A 20227-nucleotide genomic window follows, 5' to 3' on the forward strand; every position below is an offset into this window, starting at 1 on the left:
ATTATGAAAATTTTCTTTGAAAAGAAATTTTAACAAAAACTTCCTACAAAAAGAAAATTTATGAAAAAATTTTCATAAAGAGAAAATGTATCAAAAGTTTTTTAGGAAAAAATTCGTTGAAAACTCCCTTTAAATTAAGAATTTATCTGAAAGTTTCTATAAATAAATAATCAAAAAATTTTTTCTATAACAGGAAAATTTATGAAAAGTTTTGTATAAAGTTTTCTTAATAAACAAACATGTATTGAAAAATTTCCTTAAAAAGAAAATATGTCAAAAAATCTTTAAAAATTCTCTTAAAAGCCAGAATTTATTTTTATATAATCAAAAATTCTTTATAATAAAGATACGATTCTCTTAGTGATTTATTGCAAAGTAGAAACATAATCGTATGTTTTAATTCTGCAAACACAATTTGGCAAATAAATTACTTAAAATATTTTCCACAATAAAGTAGTATTATCAAACAAATAAATAAATTATTATCTTTTTTTCAACACTTTGTATCTGCCATCGAAACAAAATAATTCACATTGGTTTTTAAGCATAATTTGTGTGGATTACAATAGGAGAGAGATTATTTAAAAAACTCAAAATAAAACAGCGCAAACAAGTAAACAACAGCCTAATGTCTAATAAATTCAATAAATACATGCCATAGATTTTTTTTCTATTCTACCTTCCGGATATAAATGTTATTCTCTCTATATTGAAACATAAACAAACAACTGAACTTAAACAGTTTTATTTAAAAAATGCACATACACGTTTTGCTAAAATTATTGCAGATGTTTTGTTTACTTTTTGCAAAAAAAAATATAGCACACAGTTCGATTTCCTCTAAATCGTATGTATAAACATAAATATTTTGAATTGAAATTCTATTCAATGGAAATATCATGTAGAAAAAAAAAGAAAGTAGCAAAGTAAGAGATGTATTATAGTTCACATATTGTTGCCACATCAATTGTAAAAAAATATAAAAGTAAAAGAATAACAACTGAAAAAAAAAACACTTACAAACTGTCTAACTAACGTTAGTTATTGTTACTGGTATTAGAGTCCAGTGACTTCTTATTTACCAACATAAACTTTTTACTAAGTCCCTGAAACTATACTATGGTTTTGCAATATATCTACATCCTCCTTTACTCAAATATTCTTCATTTAATTTTTTATATCTATTTTTGTACTTTTCTTTATTTATATTTAATAATATTTCGTTTTCTTTTTGCAGGTTATCCACAACCTCAATATCGCTGGTTAAAGAATGGTTTACCCGTTGGTGATTTTTCATCCAGTCAATATCTACGTATATTGAATACACAGCGGGAGGATGCCGGCAGTTATAAATGCATTGCTAAAAATGATGCCGGCTCAATATTTAGTGAAAAAATTGATGTTGTCGTTGCCCGTAAGTATTGAAGAAGATGATAGTGTTGTGGTTGTTGTTCGCAACTAGATGTTGTTGATTATTGTTGTTATTTTTAAAATTCATACGTTTAAAAATATGCATCATATAAATATTTATAAATATTGGGGAAAATGTGAATTGGTGATTGATTGGTGGAATAAAGTTCAAGGATTAGTGGATATTTTAAAAATATCTAAAGAAGCAAAGCCGGATTTTGGATGATATTTGTTGTTTGACCGAATATCGAATTTTTATTAAAATTAATTATACTTACCTACTTACTTACTTACTTACTTTCTTACTTACATACTTACTTACTTACTTACTTACTTACTTACTTACTTACTTACTTACTTACTTACTTACTTACTTACTTACTTACTTACTTACTTACTTACTTACTTACTTACTTACTTACTTACTTACTTACTTACTTACTTACTTACTTACTTACTTACTTACTTACTTACTTACTTACTTACTTACTTACTTACTTACTTACTTACTTACTTACTTACTTACTACTTACTTACTTACTTACTTACTTACTTACTTACTTACTTACTTACTTACTTACTTACTTACTTACTTACTTACTTACTACTTACTTACTTACTTACTACTTACTTACTTACTTACTTACTACTTACTTACTTACTTACTTACTTACTTACTTACTTACTTACTTACTTACTTACTTACTTACTTACTTACTTACTTACTTACTTACTTACTTACTTACTTACTTACTTACTTACTTACTTACTTACTTACTTACTTACTTACTTACTTACTTACTTACTTACTTACTTACTTACTTACTTACTTACTTACTTACTTACTTATTACTTACTTACTTACTTACTTACTTACTTACTTACTTACTTACTTACTTACTTACTTACTTACTTACTTACTTACTTACTTACTTACTTACTTACTTACTTACTTACTTACTTACTTACTTACTTACTTACTTACTTACTTACTTACTTACTTACTTACTTACTTACTTACTTACTTACTTACTTACTTACTTACTTACTTACTTACTTACTTACTTACTTACTTACTTACTTACTTACTTACTTACTTACTTACTTACTTACTTACTTACTTACTTACTTACTTACTTACTTACTTACTTACTTACTTACTTACTTACTTACTTACTTACTTACTTACTTACTTACTTACTTACTTACTTACTTACTTACTTACTTACTTACTTACTTACTTACTTACTTACTTACTTACTTACTTACTTACTTACTTACTTACTTACTTACTTACTACTTACTTACTTACTTACTTACTTACTTACTTACTTACTTACTTACTTACTTACTTACTTACTTACTTACTTACTTACTTACTTACTTACTTACTTACTTACTTACTTACTTACTTACTTACTTACTTACTTACTTACTTACTTACTTACTTACTTACTTACTTACTTACTTACTTACTACTTACTTACTTACTTACTTACTTACTTACTTACTTACTTACTTACTTACTTACTTACTTACTTACTTACTTACTTACTTACTTACTTACTTACTTACTTACTTACTTACTACTTACTTACTTACTTACTTACTTACTTACTTACTTACTTACTTACTTACTTACTTACTTACTTACTTACTTACCTTACTTACTTACTTACTTACTTACTTACTTACGTACTTACTACTTACTTACTTACTTACTTACTTACTTACTTACTTACTTACTTACTTACTACTTACTTACTTAACTTACTTACTTACTTACTTACTTACTTACTTACTTACTACTTACTTACTTACTTACTTACTTTCACTTATTATTATTATTTATATCATCCGCATAAAAAAAAAATTTTAAATTCTTGCAAACCTATAAAAACGAACGTGTGAACTAACACACTTTTGAATATTTTAATTGCAACTTGGGCTTAATACATACAAGTACAGGGGGGGTGTAAAGTCAAGTATAAAAACGCACTTTTTCATCCTCATACCCATAAATTTTCATTCTTTATAATATACATTTTTCTTCAAATTTTCTCATAAAACTTCCCTCCGCCTCAAGGCAACATTTGGTACATAATATAATTTGTGACATTTATTAAGTGTCACTTAATTAAACAATTTTCCTCTGGCAGTGCAATGAAAGCGAAAAAAATAAACAAATAATAATATATGTACACTGACATTTAAGGCAGACAACACAGACTACCCATGGTTTTTCTTTATTTAATTTAAACAACGGAATGTCTTTTAATTTAAAAAAGCCTAAATAAAAGAAGAACAACAATATAAAGCTAAAACTTTAACCTACAACAAATTACAATAAATAAGTAAATGAAAAGAGAAAAGAATGAGAGGAAAATATATGTTTGTGTGAATAAAGAGGTCGTGCAATGAGATATAAACGTCTTAAATGACTGACTACAACTTCGACGATTAACAATTAAGTGGCAGTTACTTAAATTAATTAGTACACTTGTCCATGTCATACTCTGCTCCATACAATAAACAACAAACACAACGATGATTGTTGTATATAAAATACTAATAATAGTTTGTTTGTATTTGTTTAAATGTAAGAATAATGTATTTGTGAGTTTGTTCTTTTTTTTTCAAGCGCTACCCTACACCACTATAGTGGAGAAGATATAATGCTTTTGCCTTGAAGTTTGTACTATTTTAAAAATAGTATAAAAATCGGCTTAGAAATATTTTGTGAGCGAATTGAGTCATATACATATCTTGAAATTAATCCTAGAATTTGGTCCATAATTTTACCTAACACCCATACAAAATATTATCCGGAATAATGTTTGAACACTTATATTAAAAAATTTGGTAAAAACCAGACCGTTTGAATCTATATGAATATGAGGAAAATATGATTGATTAAAAAAAATAATTGTATTACATTCTATACAAAGCTGGCCCTAGGAACTATATACTCAAATTCATATCACTACCAAAAAAATTTTAAATAACCCCATCGTAGGGTCGGGTATGTCCGACTAGGTTTTTTTTTCTTTTTTCATAAAGTATGAGTGTTTCAACTCTTGCAAAGTCTTTGAGGTTGAGTCAGAAATTAAAAGTAGTGCATTCTTTAGACTAGTATCAGATCGTTCCTATACCAATTTTAAAGCTAGGTTTAGACCATCCAATAGTGTAAACTAATATATATTCTATACTCCGGACTTTAGTTTATTTCACAGTCTTGACTATGAACTATTCTATAGTCTAAAACATAGCATGTTCTTGACTATAGAGTATATACTATAGTGTGGATTATAGTATATTCTATAATCTGGACTAGAGTATATATTATAGCCTGGTCTATAGTCTATTTAAAAGTCTGGACTATAGTATATTTTATAATCTGAACTAAAGTATATACTGGTCTGGACTATAGACCATAGTATAGTCTGGACTATAATCTATTATATAGTCTGGACTGTATTCTATTCTATTGACTAAAGTCTAGACTATATTTTATTCTATAGTATAGACTAGAGTATATCAAATAGTCTGGACGATAGTCCGAACTATAGTCTATTTTATAGTCTGGACTATGCCATGGTATGGACTTAATATTTATATTCAATGGTATATTCTATGTTTAGGACTATAGTCTATTATGTTGTCTGAACTAAAGTCTATTATATTGTCTGGATTAATATATTCATATAGTCTAGACTGTAGTACATATGTATATACTACATTCTTTATATTCGAAAAATTTTATTTAATTAATTGGTTCTTCTTTCCCTAAAGATATAATTCTTTAAAACTTTGAAAAGTTTGTGAACGTTACATAAACAACATTGCGTGAGTGTAGGCATTTCCAAGATTATAAAAAAAAAAAAAACTCCATCATACACTCACTCAACATAAAACCTTAAATAATGGGTTGATTTCGTTGGTGGGTAAGTCGACGTTGTTGGGACAGGCGTTGGACTTGTTGACTGACTACTCTTGTATGGTTTATAAATATTATTTGCTTAAACATGACTTTACAAAGCACAAAAAAAAACGTATAAAGGCAATAAAAAGTAAAAAAGAATTTTTCTGTTACAAATGTACAGAAATGAATAAATAAATAAATTGTATAAGGGAACAACGAATGAATGAATGTTACTGGGCCACCAATTGTTACAACTCAAATAATAAATGCCTATAATTTCTTAATTTATGTATAGCATTTTTTTTGTTGTTGTTTGTTTATTTTGTATGAGAACAATTTCAATTTTATCCCTTTTATTGTTGCAGATATGGGTACATTTAATAATATAACAGAAGGCCGTTTAACAGTAGTTTCTGGCCATCCTGCCATATTTGATTTGCCTGCCATCGACTCAACACCAGTACCATCGGTGATGTGGCAAACGGTTGAGGGTCCCTTAAATTATGACATTAAATATGCCTTCACAAAAGCCAATCAATTGATAATACTCAGCACCGATGAAGTTGATCGCCGGGCATATCGTGCACGTGCCATAAACACCCAATTGGGCAAGGAGGAGAACAGTGCCTTCATACACTTGAATGTCAGTGGTGATCCATATATTGAGGTGCCACCGGAAATTATTGTACATCCGCAGGATATGAAATTGAAACGTGGCGAACAAGTTGCTGAATTGCAATGCATTGCAAATGCACGACCATTGCATGAATTGGAAACGTTATGGTTTAAAGATGGCATACCAATTGAAAATGCTGAAATTGCCCATACACTCAATGATCCATGGAATCGTTCGTTGGCCTTATTGTCAGTCAATCTAACGCATTCCGGTGAATACTCATGTCAAGTGCGTTTACGTAGCGGTGGTTATAAGATATTAACGGCAAAGGCAAATATTGAAATCTTAGAGCCACCTTCATTTTTCACCCAAATGCGACAGGAAACATTTGGTGATTTAGGTGCATTGGTAACGCTCCCCTGTGATGTTATTGGTGATCCACAACCATCGGTGACGTGGTTTCGAAATGCTGAACCCATCGATTATCAACATGATAAGTGAGTATAGAGTTATTTGCAAGAGTTTTTGTATAGTTTATACCAAATATCAGAGACTTAAAAGAGCAAATACACAAATAAGTAACAAATCGCTTAATACCTAATAGATATTTAAAAAAAGTTAATTATTTTAAAATTCTTCATTATTAATTTATTACATAATATTTTTCAGATTTTCCCTATCAGATGATAATTCTCTACACATAAAACGACTTGCAATCGATGATTCAGCAATGTTTCAGTGTTTAGCTGTTAATGAGGCTGGTGAGAAATCAGCCTACACCTGGTTGAGGGTAAAAAGTAAGTGGAACTTAACTTAATTTCTATATTTACCACATAATATCTTTAAATATGTATGTATTTCGCTTATATATTACATTTTAACCGCTTTTAATAATGTATTATCGTATTAACATACTCATTTACCAACATTCTCTATTCTATTCCAATATTAATTTGAATTTCAAAAAACACCAAAAAATGCTTAACTACAAAACATATTGTATCTGTATAACAATAATGGTCTGGATAATAATACTACTAATAATCTTCATATATCCGCTACTAATTACAAACAAAAAAAAACCGCAAAAAAACATTAAACGTTTCATTATAACGGCAACAGAACCAACAGCAAAATCTCATAAATTTAACAAACATTCTGCGGTGTTGTATGCAAATGCTAAAACATCATTATTATTATCACCAACAACGTCACCATTATCATCATCATTATTATCTTCAGCCGCATTTACATTCCACCCTACAACAACATCTTCTTCTAGTGGCACAATTAGGGATTTGTTGCTGCTGTTGTTGCTAATAATAATAATACGAACAACTATAATAAGGACAATAGCAATAACAACAGCGATAATAATAATAATGAGAGTAGTAATATTGCATACGTTAGTAATTTATTAAAACGTATTAAACGCTTGGCCCAACCGCGTATATTACGTGTCAAATCTTCACATGCTGGTGGCATGGGTTCAGGATATAATAGACGCAACAAGGAATTTCGCTTTGGTAAATGTTTGTTAATCATTATGGTTTTATCATATTAAATCCTTCACACACTCTTTGTTATTTCGTTTTGTTTTTATTGTTTTGTTTCATATAGTTTTGGCTTAGTTTATTGCACTGTAGTTTTTATACACTTTTAGTTTATATTTTGAAAGCAGTTGTGTTGAAATGCACTTTTATAAGTATAATGAAGACCTTAGAAGGTAAATTGATTAATTCCATAGAAAACAGATGGTTGTACTTTTTTATGCAAATTTATTTGTAATTTTAACAATTGGGGTTTCGTAGTTATTTAATATTAAAATTTAAACATACATATTTTGTGGAGTTAATCGATTTGACAAATTATACTTCTCTAATGTTTACTTAGAAATGCCTAATTTTTGAATTGGTTAGTTTACTTTTAACGCACTATTTAGTCTAGAAATTCAGTTGTCACTCTATTAATTAATCGTTCACAAAGGTACTTAACATACAACTAGAAAAACAGTGACATCAGTTTTTCTTTATTGTACTTTTTTTTTAATAAATTACTAAATATTGTTGAAAATTTAAAAACTATTAATAAATCTTTATTCGTTGTTTAGCGGAGATTTATAATGAAGAAAAATGAAATTTTCTTCAATTTGCAAGACTTAACAATTTTTCAATAAATTTTATTTTTATAAAAAATTTTGATTATAGAAAATTTTTGTAAAATTTTCGATTTGTAGAAATTTTTCAATATGATCCCAATTTATAGAAAATATTTAATAAATGATCGCTTTATAGAAAAAGTTCTCAATTTATAGACATTTTTTAATAAATTCTCTACTTATCGAGAATTTTCGATACATTTTTTATTTATAGAGAAATTTCGATAAACTTTCTATTTATGGAGAATTTTCGATAATTTTATTTTATTTATTTCGTTAATTTCTCTATTTATATTTAAAGAAAAATTTCGATAAATCTTCTATTAGTAAAGAAATTTCAATAAATTTTCTATTCATAGAAAAATTTCAATAAATTCTCTAGTTATAGAGAAATTTCCATAAATTCTGTATTTATAGAAAAATTTTTATTAATTCTCCATTTATAGGGAAATTTCAATAAATTCTCCATTTATAGAAAAATTTCGATTAGTTCTCTATTTATAGAAAATTTCGATAAAACCTCTCTTTATAAAGAAATTTCGATAAATTCTCTATTTATAGAGAATTTTCAATAAATTCTCTATTTATAGAGAATTTTCAATAAATTCTCTATTTATAGAGAATTTTCAATAAATTCTCTATTTATAGAGAATTTTTAATAAAATTTATTTATAGAGAATTTATACAAATTTTTCGATAAATTCTCAATTTAAAGAAAATTTACAATAAATTCTCAATCTAAAGAAAAATGTCGATAAATTATCGTTTTATAGAAAATTTTTAATATAATCTTAAATTATATAAAATTTGCGATTAATTCTCAATTTATAAAAGATTTGAGATAATTTTTCAATTTACTGAAAATTTGTGAAAAATTTTCTATTTTAAGTATATTTTCGATAAATTTTCAATTTTGGAGAAAATTTAATAAATTTTCTATTTGTATTAATTGTTTGATACATTTTCAATTTGTAGGAAATTTTTGATAAATTCTTAATTTCTAGAAAATTTTTGATGTATAGAAAATTTGCGATATACTTTACAATTTGTAAGAAAATTTTAAATAAATTCTCAATTTGGAAAAAAATTTTTCATATATTCTCAATTAATTGGAAATTTCTAATAAATTTTCAATTTTTAGATCACAATATATAGGCATTTATAGATATGTATGTAGATAGTGCTACTGATTTAATGAAACAATGTTTATGAAATGGAAAATCTTAGTTTAAAATTTCATTACAAATTTCAATATTCTGTTAGTATTTTCTGAATTATATGTTTTACTAGTGTTATAACCTTTATTGTTAATGTTTTAATTAAGCAATAACACTTTCTAGTTAATTAAATACATTTCCCATAAGTTATGTTAATTTCATTAAAATTTTCTCTCCTACAAATTTAAAGGTTGAAATTTAAAAAAAGTCTATTCTATAAATCTTACCTTAATGTAACAAAACTCTCTAGAGTAAAGTAATTAAGCTTAAATTAAAAGAGGAAGTTAAGATAATATAACACAGAGAATTTATCAAATTAAAAAAAGAGAATCCTTAAAATATCCTTGCATAGTGGAAAATGTATATACACATACATAAGTACTTTCTCATATAACAACTATGAGTTGAAAGTAAAAGTAATATTTATGTTAATTACACTGATAATGACGAGTAGCTCATATATAGGCTCATTTAAATGTGCATATTATATGACAATCTACAAACATTCATATAACAACATACATACATGGATAGTTAAACCAACGATAATACATGTGTAACATTACATAAATATACATAATACTTATAGGCATACAAATTTACAAATATATTCCTGCAGTTTTGGGAGGCTGTTCATTCCAACATGAGTAACTCTGATATACATTAAGTCTGAAGGCTTAAATAACTACTACCTAAGGTACAGTACAGACGAAAAAGTTATAAAGTTTCTACTCTATAGTTTACTTAGGAATGTTAAAGTGGCGCTTGACTTTCTGACTAAGTTAACATAACTCCTTCTACATTTATATTATATTTTTAAAGCAGAGGCAATCGTTACGTAAGTGTTCCCAAATAAACTAGTGATGTACCTTAAACTTTGAGAAAGATATTGTCTAAAACTTAATCATTGTCCCCTTTTTGAACTGTTGGTATAGTTGTATACTATATTATAGTTAATATATGTATTACTTAAACTATAGCAGAGGTTGTGGTTTAGTGGTAAAATATATATGGAGGAGGTTTTCTGTTGTTGCTGAGGTAGGGATGAATGATGAGAATAAACCATACTGCTATTTATTATTAAGGTGAAATGTTAAAATTTCTTTTGGCAATATAAGTACATTGCCATAGGGCTTTTTTTTTAATATTATATATTTATGAAATAAAATATATTCACACTCCCTTTCTCTATATAAATATACATACATACAATGCACAGTGGTATAGGAAAAAAAAAAGAGGGAAATAATTCGGTAACTTCTAAACGGTTAATCCGATTTTAATGAAATTTGGTATGCACAAAGAGGAGGTGTTGTCGAGTTTAGGTTTTGAATTTGGACCTTATAGGCCAACCAGGGGCCCGGCGGGGGGTCCTCAAATTAGGACACCTCGGCTATGTTAAATTTTTAAAACGATCCTATTTCTTCATTTGAGTTCCGATTTAAAAAAAATTTCGTATATAGAATCTCCTCATCGAGCACTATAAAAAATGTCGTCGTAGCAGTAAATTATCTCTTATAGTTTAGGAGATATTCGCATTTGAATATTAAAATTTTAAAATTTTTACCGTCCTTACTTTAGTTTTTTTGATAATAGCAGGTCCAAATATTTCCGATTTTCGCCATTTTTTTTTATTTGCTTAACAACAAGTTTATATACCAAGCAGTGAAAGAATTATGTAAAAATCATGACTGAGTCCAAAGTTATAGGCATTTAAATTTAAAAAATTTAAAAAAGGCGATTTTTTGTCATTTTTTTGGGAAAAAAGTATCTTTTTCTTTTTAAGTTATCTAAAAAGTTTCTAAGAAGATGTATATAGAATTTATACTTTTTGGAAAGCTGACTTTACATAAAATACGATAAATGAAACAAAACCTAAAAATTTTTGATACCGAGGGGACCAGGTCCATCCAAAAAAACCCTATTTTTTATGGAAAATTAAATTTTGAGCAAAAATTCTCAAATCGCATAGTCGATATCAAATTATAGTGACCTGTTTTATATGACCCAATAAGTTCTTAATCATTTTGTAACGGGTTTCGATAACCCCGCCCCTGGTATGGATATAATAGGCAAAAAACCAAAAAATCCCATTTTTGGGATTTTTTAAAACTTTTTTGGGAATTCCGGGATTTCTAATAAGAAAATTCGAAATTTTTATTTAATTTTGGATTTTGAGTAAAAAAATCTACCTAACTGTAAAATTTCATCAAAAAATATTCATAAATAAAATTTTTATTGCAATTAGAAAAATTTGTATCTTCGCAAAAACTGAATAAAAAACATTTTTTAATTTTTTTTAAAAAAAGTATTCCGCGAATTTTTTAATTTTCAAAAATTATATACAGTTTTGAAAAATAGACAAAATTACCTTTCCATTGATATATAACATGCCTACCTAATGTTTTTTAAGTGACAAATTAATTAGGGAAAACTCAACATCTTTTAGAAAATTTGCCTAGCACTATTATTTTCATCCATAAGGTTAACTCTTAAATTTGTTACATATATGGATGAAAATAATAGTGCTAGGTAAATTTTCTAAAAGATGTTGAGTTTTCCCTAATTAATTTGTCACTTAAAAAACATTAGGTAGGCATGTTATATATCAATGGAAAGGTAATTTTGTCTATTTTTCAAAACTGTATATAATTTTTGAAAATTAAAAAATTCGCGGAATACTTTTTTTAAAAAAAATTAAAAAATGTTTTTTATTCAGTTTTTGCGAAGATACAAATTTTTCTAATTGCAATAAAAATTTTATTTATGAATATTTTTTGATGAAATTTTACAGTTAGGTAGATTTTTTTACTCAAAATCCAAAATTAAATAAAAATTTCGAATTTTCTTATTAGAAATCCCGGAATTCCCAAAAAAGTTTTAAAAAATCCCAAAAATGGGATTTTTTGGTTTTTTGCCTATTATATCCATACCAGGGGCGGGGTTATCGAAACCCGTTACAAAATGATTAAGAACTTATTGGGTCATATAAAACAGGTCACTATAATTTGATATCGACTATGCGATTTGAGAATTTTTGCTCAAAATTTAATTTTCCATAAAAAATAGGGTTTTTTTGGATGGACCTGGTCCCCTCGGTATCAAAAATTTTTAGGTTTTGTTTCATTTATCGTATTTTATGTAAAGTCAGCTTTCCAAAAAGTATAAATTCTATATACATCTTCTTAGAAACTTTTTAGATAACTTAAAAAGAAAAAGATACTTTTTTCCCAAAAAAATGACAAAAAATCGCCTTTTTTTATTTTTTTAAATTTAAATGCCTATAACTTTGGACTCAGTCATGATTTTTACATAATTCTTTCACTGCTTGGTATATAAACTTGTTGTTAAGCAAATAAAAAAAAAATGGCGAAAATCGGAAATATTTGGACCTGCTATTATCAAAAAAACTAAAGTAAGGACGGTAAAAATTTTAAAATTTTAATATTCAAATGCGAATATCTCCTAAACTATAAGAGATAATTTACTGCTACGACGACATTTTTTATAGTGCTCGATGAGGAGATTCTATATACGAAATTTTTTTTAAATCGGAACTCAAATGAAGAAATAGGATCGTTTTAAAAATTTAACATAGCCGAGGTGTCCTAATTTGAGGACCCCCCGCCGGGCCCCTGGTTGGCCTATAAGGTCCAAATTCAAAACCTAAACTCGACAACACCTCCTCTTTGTGCACACCAAATTTCATTAAAATCGGATTAACCGTTTAGAAGTTACCGAATTATTTCCCTCTTTTTTTTTTCCTATACCACTGTGCAATGTATAAACTCCTTTAAACTATAATGTAAGCTTTTGTTTTTCTTCTTCCTAGTTTATTTTTCCCATAATTTTCTTTAGAACTACTTAAGACATTATGAAAAAAAAAAAGTTTTGTATGCATGTATATTTATTCATTCATTTATTATTGCATACTTTTCGTATACACTCACACTCACAACACATGAATGAAAATAACTTTTTTTTAGCCATAACTGTCTCATTATTTTAACAGATTTAATATGAAAATTAAGAGCAGCAACTATTTTTCCCCCTTTCTGTTTTTCTTTACATTTAAATTCATGTAAATGATTTAACTTTGTGTGTGTGTGTAATGTAAGTAACATTCATATGAACAAAACTAAATTAAGTTTATGTTGTTAATCTTAAAAGTTGTTGTCATATTTGTTGCTGCCGTTGTTGTTTTCTGTGAAATTTGCTTTTGCTCATTTGAATCATCTTTCTTTTTGTTTTATATTTTTAACAACAACTTACTAAAGTTTTGTTTAATAATAAATGAGCATAGACAGACAGGCGTAAAAGTCATTACGAATTTGTAATTTATAGGGAATTGTTGATTTCTTGAATATTTTTAATAAATTCTTATCAATAAATTATTGATATATAGATAATTTTCGTTAATTCCTCGAATTATGCGAAATTCTCGTAAATTCTTGATTTATGGAAAATTTTCCATAATCCCTCAAATTATGGAAAATTTTTTATAAATTCTCGATTTATGGAAATTTCTCGATGAAATCTTGATTAATTAAAAGATTTCGATAAATTCACGATTTATAGAAAATTTTCGATTAATTATCGATTTTTAGTAAATTTTCGATTAATGTTCGATTTATGAAAATATTCAATAATTCATCATTATATGGAAAAATTTTCGATAAATCCATGATTTATAGAAAATTTTCGATAATCTCTTGATTTATAGAAAAAATCGATAAAATCTTGATTATATAAGAAAATTTCGATAAACTGTTGTGAATTCTCATTTTACAGAAATTTTCGATTTATAAAAATCTTTTGTTAAATTTATAGAAAATTTTGCCAAATTCTCGATTTTAAGAAAATTTTCAATAAGTTCTCAATTTAAAGAAAATTTTCCATAAGTTCTCAATTTATAAGAAATTTTCGATAAATTCTGGTTTTATAGAAAAATTTTCAATAAATTCTCAATTTATAGGAAATATTAAATAAATTATCGATTTAAAATTTTGCAAATTTGTCAATTTTTTAAATTTATCGATAACACAGGCCAACAAAATTTGAAAAAGTCGATACCCAGAAAATAAAGTATACCTTTCTAATGGATTGAGGAATGCTGAGTCGAAATTTGGCCTCAATAAATCGACAGATTAGACTATCAAATGACATAACAAATTTTATAAATAAAGCAGTCCTCGATCTGTTATAGCTCTTCAAATATGACCAAAAACGGGATGTTTTTAAATTTTATGACATGATATATGGAAACTATTTATTAGTGTTCGATATATAGATAGATATATTTATAGATTTTTTTTTTAAACTTTTAAGTAGAACCTTGTTACTTAGCAACATATCGAGATATGTACTTGTTTTTAAATTTTACTTTGCTTTATTTTTATTATTTAAATAATAATCGTACTGACTTATGTATGTGTTGTTCATACAGGTTCATTCATATATTTTTTTCGCCGTTTTTGTCTTGGCAGTTGGGATCTGTTCTTATTTGCTGTGTTATACACTTTATTTTAAAAAATTAAATTGCCATACTTGGGTTATGGATGTGTGAGTGTGAATTGTACGTGTATTTGTGTGAAAATATTACCAACAATCTGCAGGTTTTTAAATTATGCATATGTGTTTTATATTCATATAGTACATACAAACTCAAAAAATGTATGCTTATGTATTTACACTTGTTTATTTACTCATTAGTGGAGTTCATAATTAAAATTTACAAAAATTGTTTTAATTTGCTAGGGGAATTGAAGAATCTAGGTTTTAGTAAAGTTTATTTAAACATTTGGATGCTTTAGAATGCATAAGTTTATGCATTTTATCTTTCAAAATGTTTCTCTTCTCCTTTGAAATTTTACACACCACCCCTAATAAATTCAAACAAACATATTTTCTTATTTTTTTGGCTACATTATTCTTGGCTTGTTACTTATTGTTTAAAATAAACAATTACTTATACGTGACTTGTGTTAACATAAAATGTGAACTTCATATTAAGTAAAAAATTCAACAACATATTACGTATAAAAGTAAAAAAAAATTCCAAGATGTTACCAATTTATTAATACCTGTTTGCGTTTATGGCATATTTTCAAGGGAATAATTAAATTATAAATACGAAAAATATAATTAAGAAATCATAATTCATATTATGGCAGAGAATATACTGCAAAATAAGATTAATTAACTACTTAACTTAAAGTTTGACTTGACAGTTTCTTTGTTTTTAATTTCTTTAGTTATTTTTGGTTTACTTTAATGTTGAAGTATATTTTTGGAATTGCTTAACAATATTTCCCGGTTTTCAAAGTTTCTGTTTATGACTGTCTCTTTATGACAAACATAATATTGTTTGTGTATTTAAAGTCTTTATTACAACAATTTTTTTTTTTTTTGTGTTTAAAAGTTGTTTTCATTAAGTCAAATCCTTTTACTATTCCTAATAAATTTCTTCTTACACTTTGTGGTCAAACATTTTTAGGGGTTTTCCCTAAACAAACATAGAAGCCAATTTTTATGTTAAGTTTGTTTCCCCCCAAATTTCTTTTCATACCAAAAAGAGTTCTTGGTACTTGTGTAAAAAAAAGTATGTATCATTTGACATTTAGTAGGTTTTATTACAGTTTTTTTCAACAGTTGATTTTTAAAGAAATCATTTTATGTTTCCAACCGTTTCCTTGCCCTTTATTGAGGCACTTTGCAATTGAGTTTCTTCTGTAATGCAATGAGTAAAAGGATATTAAATGATTGTTGGTTTGTTTATTTGTCTGTTGATTGGTTGCTTAGATAGAGAGAGAAAGAGTAAGTGGAAAAAGAAAAAGGAGCAGTTAACCAAGGAATGTGTTATGTCATGCTAACCCTTTGATATGATATCGTTTCCACAAAATTAAAATTCTAAAAAAACTAGGCAAGCTGGAAGGCATAGATGTTCTAAACAGACTATATGATACCCTTCAGCAGCTATAAGTAATAAATTGTAAAACGCCGAAAAATTGGTAACGTACGTATCTGATTATATGTAAGTCATTATAAAAGTACTTAAATGTAATGAAGACAGTACATACTAGTCGTTGAAAAGTAAGTAGTTATGTAAGTACATTACCGAATTGTTGTTGAGTAAAACTTATTGTCTGCAAACGATATTCGCATAGGAAATTTGCTTGGAAGCTAGGAGAAATCAAAGACTGATTTAAACCATTCTGGCAAACATGATTTATTCGATCCCTCTGATTATTTATAGCCCAATTAGTATCATTTAAGGCAGGTATATAATGCATTACAAACATTGACACGAACACATAATATCCTTGCCACTATAGGGCTCTAAGGTAATAAGACACATAAAGCCAAATTGACTTTGAATGACTGTTTGAAGTTTAAAGAAAGTGTACTTCAAGTATACCTTTGAAACAGAGCGTTAAAAGAATTAATTTGATGAAAAATAAAACAACAAAAATCGTATTAATCAAACGGAAAATTTAACTTTTCATAATTAACTTTAAAAAGGTTAAGGAACATTTATGTTTTTAATAAAATATTTTTTCACCTTAAATGACTCCAATCTTTTAAATCACTGCTTTTATTGTTTTAGCCTCCGGTTGGTTAAGGTTTAAAGAGCTTAAATATTTTGTTTAAAAAAATCTGTTGAGGTCGTCGTTTGTTTGCTTGGCCATAGTATGATTAAAAACTTTTCTAATTTAATTTAGCGGCTTAAAATACAAAAAAAAAAAAATATGCAAAATTTTGTTAGTTTAAATACTGCTGTTGTTGCTCTATTTCAATTGGCATTAAAACTAATTTAAACCACAAAATCTCAATTGAAAAACAAAACAACAGCAAACAGCCTCAAACTACAACTTCCATTCTAGACACGTTTTATTTGTAAATAAATTCCACAACAAGTGAACAAGCAACAAAAATAATATTATTAAAAAAAACTAATAATGACAATCAAGTTTTTCCTTGTTGTGTAAAACAAGGGCCGGAAAATGGAGGAAGTTACAAAACTAAAACTTTATTTTGCTCGTACATTTTTATTATTATTTTTGTTGTTGTTTTTTAACAGAAAATTTCTGCCTTAGTTGTAGTTAAAACTGTAGCTGCAACTGTTGTTAAGCCCTTTTCCACTTAAAGTTTTATGTGTTTTTTTCTTTCCTTCTCATGAGCGGGAGTATCTATTGTTTTAGATTTACTTTACTACCAGGCATTTCTTATAGTTAAAGCCCGTTGATTGCAGTCTGACCATACAGTTGGTTGCTTGTCCATTTACTTCGTTGCTGCAACAAGTTGTGTATAGACTAAACTAAGCTAGGCAATCTTCTGTTGTGAAAATTAAATAATTTACCCTTGCAACGCATAACAATTGTTGGATTTTAGTAAAGTTTATTTAATAATCATTGTTTTACACTCCCACTCCCATCACTAACAAACACCACCACCAGTCATCAACATCATTGGTCTGTATTTTTTGCAAGCAGGGCCGTTATGGTGAGAACTTTTTAAATGTTTTAATTCGAAAAGCAATTAAATTGAGAGGGCTTGTTGCCATTAACATTTTTTTTTTTTTGCCAACAAAGGGGTTTTTAGTTTTTTAATAAAATATGTATAAAAGTTAAAAAAGTTATTATTTTGTAGACACCTTGATTAACAGGTTAATTTTCCGAAAGCTATTTAAAAAAATCGGGGTATAGTTTGCGTTACTTAAACCTTCAGAAGTTTATAAAACATTTGTGATAATTTATTTTTATTTAAAAATTTTAAAAATCGCTATTTACACAGGACAACAAATTATAAAAATAAAGCTAGAGGATAAGATATACTCTTCCAAAGGATTGAAATGCGCTGAATACTATTCTGAATTCAGAATTTCTTCATGACATTGGGTCCAATCTGTCCTGTCCTTCTTTGCGATATCTAAATCTAATGCAACGATAAATTGTTAAATACGCTTCAAACAAACAAGACTACAGACTAGACTATAGAATAGACTATAGACTAGACTATAGACTAGGCTATAGACTAGACTAGACTAGACTAGACTAGACTATAGACTAGACTATAGACTAGACTATAGACTAGACTATAGACTAGACTATAGACTAGACTATAGACTAGACTATAGACTAGACTATAGACTAGACTATAGACTAGACTATAGACTAGACTATAGACTAGACTATAGACTAGACTATAGACTAGACTATAGACTAGACTATAGACTAGACTATAGACTAGACTATAGACTAGACTATAGACTAGACTATAGACTAGACTATAGACTAGACTATAGACTAGACTATAGACTAGACTATAGACTAGACTATAGACTAGACTATAGACTAGACTATAGACTAGACTATAGACTAGACTATAGACTAGACTATAGACTAGACTATAGACTAGACTATAGACTAGACTATAGACTAGACTATAGACTAGACTATAGACTAGACTATAGACTAGACTATAGACTAGACTATAGACTAGACTATAGACTAGACTATAGACTAGACTATAGACTAGACTATAGACTAGACTATAGACTAGACTATAGACTAGACTATAGACTAGACTATAGACTAGACTAGACTATAGACTAGACTATAGACTAGACTATAGACTATAGACTAGACTATAGACTAGACTATAGACTAGACTATAGACTAGACTATAGACTAGACTATAGACTATAGACTAGACTATAGACTAGACTATAGACTAGACTATAGACTAGACTATAGACTAGACTAGACTATAGACTAGACTATAGACTAGACTTTAGACTAGACTATAGACTAGACTATAGACTAGACTATAGACTAGACTATAGACTAGACTATAGACTATACTAAATACTAGGCTATAGATTAGACTATACTATAGGAGGTACTATAGACTAGATTATAGACTAAGCTATAGAATAGACAATAGACTAGACCATGACCTGTGGATTATAGGGTAAACTTTAGGCTAGAATATACCATAGACTTGATTAGAGACTATAAAGTAAACTATAGGCCAGACTATACTTAGACTAGCTTAGAAAAGATTACAAACTGGATTATTGACAACTATGTGGAATATTTATCAAAAGTGTATAAGTTAGAATAAGTACCGTTATCAAAAAGGGACTAAGTAATGAATTACCACTTATATGGGTTATAAAGATGCTGTATGAAACTTGTTATCAGTTATATTTTTTCCGTAAAAAAGTTAGAAACGGAATTTTTTCCGACTAAAGTTAATTCATTGAAAACTATCTACGCCTCTGTTCTTTTAACTCCCATTACTTTTTCTTCGAATTTATTATTTCATTTCTGTACTTTTATTTATCTTACTTCAAGTGCATTTATATTCATGACATTTATACTTTTCTACAACTACAAAAAAACACTTTTAAATACATCCTTATTCAGCAGACAAAGCTGCAAACAAAATAAAAAAAAAAATTGGAATCGAAAAAGAGACGTCGAGCCTCATAATAAATTCACAACACATTTTGGTCTTTTTCTGCTGCAACAATAATATGGCAAGTTTTTGAAGTAGCAGCCGCAGCAGCATGATAATAATTCCCTATAAATACAATTTAATTGAAGCAAATTAAATCTTACAAAAATAATAAAAAGATAACAAATTTCTACACTATAATTTATGCCATTTTTCATTTACATTTTTTTCTTTTACTTTTCATTTTAATTTTGTTCTTTTTTTCATTATTTGGTTGTTTTCTCTAGCGTAAAATTTATAAGAATAATACTTAGTATTTTTGAGCATATATTTTTTTGTATTATACTTTCTCACACAAATAAATTTATCTTATTTTTCAAGATTTACAATAAACATTAAATGTAACATAGTAAATAATAGTAGAAGGTTGAAAGGGGGTGAAG

The 20227-nt window shown here is 27.2% G+C and overlaps 1 protein-coding gene across 1 annotated transcript in view; it reads left to right on the forward strand.

Annotated features, from left to right (window-relative positions):
* The first annotated feature begins 1279 nt into the window (after nt 1-1279).
* Nucleotides 1280-20227, forward strand: part of LOC119605209 (protein sidekick) — a 55120-nt gene continuing 36172 nt past the window's right edge. Inside the window, exons 1-3 of the mRNA XM_037958169.1 lie at nt 1280-1414; nt 5698-6445; nt 6618-6745. Of these exons, the coding sequence (XP_037814097.1) occupies nt 5700-6445; nt 6618-6745 (874 nt within the window). The 5' untranslated portion in view covers nt 1280-1414; nt 5698-5699. The remainder of the gene's footprint in view (nt 1415-5697; nt 6446-6617; nt 6746-20227) is intronic.

This window comes from Lucilia sericata, unplaced genomic scaffold, assembly GCF_015586225.1.
Source record: "Lucilia sericata isolate MDLA Ls3-8-SP2 unplaced genomic scaffold, ASM1558622v1 Contig000465F_arrow, whole genome shotgun sequence".
NCBI classification, from domain to species: Eukaryota; Metazoa; Arthropoda; class Insecta; order Diptera; family Calliphoridae; genus Lucilia; species Lucilia sericata.